The sequence below is a fragment of the Euphorbia lathyris genome, chromosome 1 (assembly GCF_963576675.1).
Source record: "Euphorbia lathyris chromosome 1, ddEupLath1.1, whole genome shotgun sequence".
NCBI lineage: Eukaryota > Viridiplantae > Streptophyta > Magnoliopsida > Malpighiales > Euphorbiaceae > Euphorbia > Euphorbia lathyris.
Window position 1 is genome coordinate 89365795 of NC_088910.1, and position 7658 is coordinate 89373452.

Below are 7658 nucleotides of genomic sequence, written 5' to 3' on the forward strand. Positions count from 1 at the left end.
AGAGTAGAAATACAGATTTCACTTAACCTATCTATTTGAGTTGACTCGGCCTGTACAAGTAAAACGAACGTCTCGCTATATGTGACTTGACATCACCCATAGTCATAAGATTCAGTTCAAGGATATAGTTGATAAAGGATCGAATTATACTGTAACTAATACGGAAGGGTTAACGACAGAATCAACCTGTCTTCTTAACGGACTCTGGGGGAATGATTACAGACTTGCCTATAACATACTCAGTACATCATTCCGTTATGCAAGGATTAAATATAATTCTTGAAGAAATTAATTTAATAGTTGCATACGGCCAGAAGTAGTAAGAACCTAATGGATCACACATAAGACTTGGAACCAAAAGAGAGATGGATATGATTAATAGATGGAAGCCCAATTGAGCCCAGTAAGGCCCATTTATATAGAGGGGGCCGAAATTTATATATAGTAAATAAGGAATTAAGAGATAATTAACTTAGGAGTTTTAATTAGATTAATATACTCCTATTATTATCCAATTAGGTTATTTATTATTATCCTAAATGTATTTGATATATTATAAGATAATAATTAGGAATCCTATTCCGAATGGAATTCCTATTAAGTAACCTATTCCTATCTAACTAGGGTTTAGATACAAGCGACTATATATACCCCCTCCCTATGAGAATTTCGACCAAGCTAATCCCCTCCCCTTATTGTGATTTTCGAAACCTACATTAAGTAAGAGAGAGTGAATTCGCATCCCCTAGTTCGTGGACAAGAATTCATACGGCTTCCGTCAATTGATTAATCTCATCCATCTCTTTTTCTCTTTGATCTTGTGTTGGTTAATTAGAGGCAATCTAATTTGGTTGCATCTCATAAGGGTTGATTCCATCTTAACCTCACCGTGTTATACTTTGTGGTTGGAATCTCGGAGAAGATTTGTGGGCGCTTCTTTAACAACGGTAGATTGTTCATCGAAAGGTATTCCTTCTTATCCCTCTTTATATGAAATAACGATTAACGGATCCTATGGTTAAAAGGAAGTAGGCTAAAATTTTATATTTCCGCTGCTATACCTTAGCCTTAATTTCCTTCATTACCAAGACCTATTTCAACCCCCAACTACCTTACCTACCAAAAGATCTCATGACCACTCCATACCTCTCAAACCAGGTAGTGAACCTATCAATGTAAGACCATATAGGTATTCACATCATCAAAAGAATGAGATTGAGAAACTCATTACTGAAATGTTGACAAATGGTATCATTAAACCTAACCATAGTCCATATGCTTCGTCAGTTCTCTTAGTCAAGAAGAAAGAAGGAACCTGGAGGTTTTGTGTTGATTATAGGGAATTAAACAAGGCTACTGTTAAGCATAAATTTCCTATCCCTAACATATAAGAGCTCATTGCCGAATTACAAGGAGCTAAGCTCTTCTCTAAGATAGACTTGAGAGCAGGATATCATCAAATTAGAATGAACCTTGATGACACACCAAAAACAACCTTTAGGACTCACACAAGGCATTATGACTTCTTGGTCATGCCTTTTGGCCTCACAAATACACCTGCCACCTTCCAATCTCTTATGTATACTATCTTTGCTCATTGCATAAGGGAGTTTGTGCCTGTGTTCTTTGATGATATACTCATCTACAACAATAGTGAAGCAGGACACCTCATTCACATTGATTTAGTCTTTCAAGTCCTCGGGGAACATTAGTTGTATGCGAAGGGGTCCAAATGTGATTTTGGTACTTCAAATGTAGCTTATCTGGGGCATATCATCTCAGCTGAAGGGGTGGCAACATATCCTGCAAAGATATCTGCAATACAACAATGGCGAACTCCTACTAGCCTAAAGCAACTCAAGGGATTCCTAGGCCTTACTGTCTACTACATGAGATCCATTCAAGGCTATGGGACCATTAGTAGGCCTCTTACAAATCTTCTAAAGAAAGACAACTTTCTCTGGAATCTTGCAGCTCATGATGCTTTTAATCAACTGAAACTCCTAATGACTAAGTCACTAGTGTTGGCCTTGCCAGATTTCACTCAACCATTTGTCATTGAATGTGATGCTAGTGGCTCCTAGAATAGGAGCAGTCTTAATGCAATAAGGGAGACCCCTTTGTTTTCTCTCCAAGACATTAAGTCCTAGAAATCAAAGACTGCCAGCTTATTAGAGGGAATTGCTAGCCATTTTGCAGGCTTACACAAGTTGGAGACATTACTTAGAGCATTTAGTGTTCATCATAAAGACAGATCATGAAAGCATCGAGCATCTGCTTGAGTAGAAACTCCACACTTATTTACAACATAAAGGCATATCCAAGCTCTTAAGGCTAGACTATATTGTCCAGTATAAGAAGGGAAGTGAAAATAAGGTGGCAGATGCCCTTTCTCGCCATTAAAAAGGGTAATTGGAGAGTAATCAACAGGTGATGGCAATCACCATGGTCTTGCCTACTTGGCTACATGAGGTTCATGAATCCTACAATGGAGATGCCTATGCTGATTCTCTAATTCAACAACTGACTATTACCCCAACATCTCATTCTGGTTTCACTTTCACCAATGGCCTACTTAGATACCATTCCAAGCTCTACATTGGAACTCATACCGACTTAAGGGCCAAGATCTTGACTGGGTGTCATAATTCACCAATTGGGGGGGATTCAGGAATCAAAGTCACCTTGACAAGGCTTTAACAACACTTCTACGGGCCTCACTTATCTAAGGCAGTGACATAGTGGGTTTCTAATTATGACACTTGCCAAAGGTGCAAGGTGGATAACTCAGTTTATCCTGGTCTTTTGCAACCCTTTCTGATTCCATCAAGTGTTTGACATGATATTGTCATGGAATTCATTGAGAAATTACCTAAGTCCTATGGTTATGATACTATCCTAGTTGTGGTGGATAAATTCTCAAAAGGAGGACATTTCATAAAGCTCTCTCATCCATTCAATGCTGCTACAGTGGCCCAGGTCTTTATTAACTATATCTTCAAAATACATGGGATGTCATGCTCCATTGTCTCATATAGGGACATGATATTCACTCAGATCTTTTGGAAAGAACTGCTGAAACTCTAGGGCACTCAACTACACTTCAGCAGTGCCTACCATCCTTAGACTGATGGTCAGTCAGAAAGGTTGAATCAATGGTTAGAAAATTACCTTAGAGGCATGTGTGTTTTGAAACCTAAAACATGGTCTAAGTGGTTAAGCCTACCAGAATTTTGGTATAATTCCACTTATCATAGTGCCATCAAGATGTCCCCTTACCAAGCCCTATATAGAACCATTCCTAGACTTCCTATACTACCTCAGGTCACTACACAAGTTGCAGTTGTGGCTGACTTGCTCCAGGAGAGGGATACTATGAATAGCTATCTAAAAGAGTGCTTAACAACTGCTCAGAACAGAATAAAGCAAAATGTTGATATATCCATCGCACATATAGAGAATCTACAGTTGGAGAATGGGTCTATTTGAAGTTGCAACCTTACAAACAGGTTACAATGGCCCTGCGCAGCTCACTCAAGCTTAGTGCTCGTTATTATGGTCCTTTTCAGATCACTGCACACATAGGCAAAGTGGCTTACGAACTAAAATTGCCTACTACTTGTAGAATTCATGATGTTTTTCACATCTCTCTATTGAAGAAGAAACCTTCTTCTCCTACCACTTGCCTAACCACACCATCTCCTAATAATTCCGGTGAGTTCGTCATTCAGCCAGCTAAGGTTCTTAACACAAAAAATGCAATCATTAATAATCAAGCAGTTCCTTAGTTGCTAATTCACTAGGAAGGCATGTCAGTCATAGATGCTACATGCGAAGATCAAGCTACGGTTGCAGCTCAATTTCCTAACGTTTTCATTCTTAGGGACAAGAATATAGTAAAGGATGAGGTATTGTCACATACAAACGCAGAAGTAAAAAGAATTAAATTTGCAGGACTGGAGTGATTATTATCCATTCAGTTAGTTATTTTCTATTAAGAATTATTATGATTATGTTTGTTATTATTGCTCTATGCAGTTAGTTGTTCTTTTTTTCCCTAATAGCTAGAGGTTAGGATATGAGCTAGCTAATTTTGGCATATTATGCCAGCTGTCATAGTACAACTTGTAATTGTTTTGCTCTCCTGCTATATGGAAAAGGAAATCTGTACTAGTAAATCATCTTGAGAATTAATGAAATCTACTATTCTTTCTCTTACTTTATTCTTCTCTTCTCTCTCCCTACCTCGCCATTCTTAAACATTCTTTTCTTTTTCTTACTCTAGAATTGAGTTCTGACACTTTAAAGGTCCTACTCACCAAAGAATGTGGTTGGTTGATAGACTTCCAACATTGCTTCCCGAGAAGGGCCAAGTTATACTCATGCAACTCCCGATAAGTGATAACTAGTATTAATATTAATTAAGAGTATCTCCAAGAAACTCTCAGTCTACTCTCTAAAAATAATATAAACAATTGATTATTAGTGATTTCAAGAGTGACTAATACATATCATTTCCAATAATACTTCTCATATTCACTTCGTATTCATTATTTTATCATTAAAATTAATAAGTATTGTTATATTTACCAATAATGAGAGGAGAGAGACACCTCAATGATAAATTATTAATAAAAAAATGAAATAAGAAGGGCACTAATAGTGAAGAAATTCTCTCTATTAATAGAGAGGATGAAGAAACTATTAGTTATTTGAGGAGTCACTAAGAGACGGTTGGAGTTGATTTTTAACTCTCTCTCTTCAAATTTTAAGTTAAGAGCCAAATTAAAAGGCTGATGCTCTAAGGACTATATTAAGGAAAAAAAATACTTTATATACCTCGTAAGGACGAGAATTTCAGTCAAGACAATATTTGAGGGGTTAGAGTTTTATTTTTATGAGACAAGAAATTTTTCTGAACACTTATTAGTCGAGTCAATTTTATAGTGAGTATTTTTTCACACCGTTTGTTCGTTCGCGTTCGGATGGACCACTGTTACAGACACTCCTACTTTAAGTGCTCACTTGTTTATTACAAAATTATTGTTGTTTCAAAGGATCACTTCTTACAACAATAGATCGCTTCAAGAGGTGAACACATGTGAACTTCTTGTAGATCAATTTATTAATTAATGGATATAACGTAATATATGAGTTTGTGGAATAGAAGTTCTAAATTTTCGTTGTACACGTTTCACATTCAGTATGCTTTTATTCCCAATAGTGTGAACACGAATAAAAAAAAAGCGAAATGTGTAAAGGTCCTATTAGGAGAACCCGATCTCTCAATAAAATGTAACACCTTAAAATCCTAACAACAGTCGCAACAACATATACATGGAGGGTTGAATGGAATCCTTGGATGAAATATGTTTAAAACTCTAAAGTGATACTAACATAAACATAAACACCAGTCCACTTCGGTTTTGAGAATCTTCGAAAGTTCACATATCATATATGTTTTTGGTCTACACTACATGTATGATTCATGGAGATAATTTTGATTGGGATTTAGTTATCGTTGTTAAAAAGTTAACCAGCCTTCGTATAAATGTACTATTTAATAGAAATCAAACTTAACCTCTCCTAACAAATTCAATCTGTGTTACCCACTAAAATACAACCAACCCTTGTTTTTTTTTTCTATATACTAGTAATAAAGTAAGTAGATTATTTACCTTTACCTTAGTTTGATGCATAGAAATTAAAAAAGTCCCTGTTCCCGTCATAAAAGATTAAAGAAGTCTGTCTGCTTATATCTGACACCCCGTGAATCCACCCAATAAAGTTTCCATTCATTACTGCAACAAAATACATCATCATCTTCTTCTTCACTCTCTCAATCTCCACATATGCCTACTCTCACATTTTCTCTGTCTTCCTTCATTCTGCCTGTAATTATACTGCTAACCTTCTCACTCTCACTCAATGTAGAATCCAAGACTTACTGGGCAGACACCCAATATCTTAAACACTTCAAAAATGGCATTGAACCAAGCTCTGTCAACCCTGGTTCTTGCTTGAGTTCATGGGATTTCTCCGTCGATCCATGTGATAACTTATTCACCGACAAGTTCACCTGCGGATTCAGGTGTGATGCTCTTGTTTCTGGCTTCACCCGAGTCACTGAACTCACTCTTGACCAGGCCGGTTACTCTGCTTCCTTTTCTTCTATCACCCCTTTCAATCTTCCTTTTTTGCAAATTCTTGACTTGTCTAATAACAATTTCTACGGCCCAATTGATTCCTCATCTTTTTCTAACTTAACTCGGTTGACTCGTCTTGCACTTTCAGGAAACTGGGCTGCTGGTCAGATACCTTCATCGATTAGCTCACTCGTTTCCCTTGAAGAACTTTATCTCGATAATAACATTCTTCAAGGCACAATCCCTCCGAGTTTTGATTCTTTAATTAGCTTAAAAAGGCTCGAAATTCAATCTAATAAACTATTTGGCGAGTTTCCCGAGTTGGGTTCTCTTCAAAATCTCTTCTTTTTAGATGCTAGTAACAATGCCTTTTCTGGTTTAGTTCCATCTTCTTTACCTTCATCTCTGGTTCAAATTTCAATGAGAGACAACTCATTAACAGGGACAATCCCTGAAGATTTCAAAAACTTGATTAATTTACAAGTTGTTGATCTGAGTCACAACAAACTCACTGGGTTAATTCCTTCCCTTCTCTTCACTCACCCGTCTCTTCAACAACTCACTCTCTCTTTCAATTCATTCAATTCCGTACAATCGCCGCTGCCGACTTATTTTTCTTCTCCGGCCACTGTTATTCAGAATGAGCTGATAGCTCTGGATTTAAGCAACAATGGAATTGAAGGTTTTATACCTTCTTTTCTTGCATTAATGCCAAAGCTGTCTGCTTTATCGCTGGAGAATAATAAATTAACAGGGATGATACCGACCCAATTCGCCATTAAAGCTGCTGTATCCGGCGGTGAGGTATCGGCGTTTGCGAGGCTATTATTGGGTGGGAATTACCTGTTTGGACCTATACCGGTTCCATTGATGGAGCTGAAGCCCGGGTCTGTTGATGTAAGATTGTATGATAACTGCTTGTATCGGTGTCCGGTTGCTTTCTTCTTCTGTCAGGGTGGTAACCAGAAATCGTTGATGGAGTGTAAGAGTTTTAGCCCTTTTATTCCTTAACTTTTAAATTTGTCAAATTTATGTAATTGGATGGATTAGTGCATTTTTTTCCTGTTCATAATAACGGTTTTGAATATGGATTAGTGCATTTATGTAATTAGATGAATATGCTTACGAAATAATGTCTAATACTTGAAAATAATAATAAAAAAATAATTATAAAGTTGTTATGTTTTTTTTTTAAGCTACTAGTAGGTTCATCATATTATTACAAGATCCTTAAGTTTTATTTTAATCAACTCTTTAGTCTTTCCATATGTTTTTATAGATGAAGTCCAAATTACCACTCGTTATTTATATAAAAAACTTAATGCCAAAATAGTTTTAATAAAGTTTATGAAGTATATATACACTAAAATTTATGTAATTGTATATACTAATCATTAAAAATGTATTTTTATTCTCTTGAATTTATTTTTAATATAATATCTTTAAACTAACATTAAATATCAATAAAAAATTTAAAAATCATATTTTTTTCTTCATTTATAAAATTTATTA

At 36.1% G+C, this 7658-nt stretch overlaps 1 protein-coding gene across 1 annotated transcript; it reads left to right on the forward strand.

Moving 5' to 3' along the window:
* The first annotated feature begins 5769 nt into the window (after positions 1–5769).
* Positions 5770–7286, forward strand: LOC136211250 (LRR receptor-like serine/threonine-protein kinase ERECTA). The gene has a single exon (XM_066002708.1). The coding sequence runs from the start codon at positions 5853–5855 to the stop codon at positions 7155–7157; it is 1305 nt and encodes a 434-aa protein (XP_065858780.1). The 5' UTR covers positions 5770–5852; the 3' UTR covers positions 7158–7286.
* Positions 7287–7658: the final 372 nt, after the last annotated feature.

Excerpts from the sequence above, each read along its gene's own strand:
- LOC136211250 (XM_066002708.1), top strand. The coding sequence starts at position 5,853 with ATGCCTACTCTCACATTTTCTCTGTCTTCCTTCATTCTGCCTGTAATT.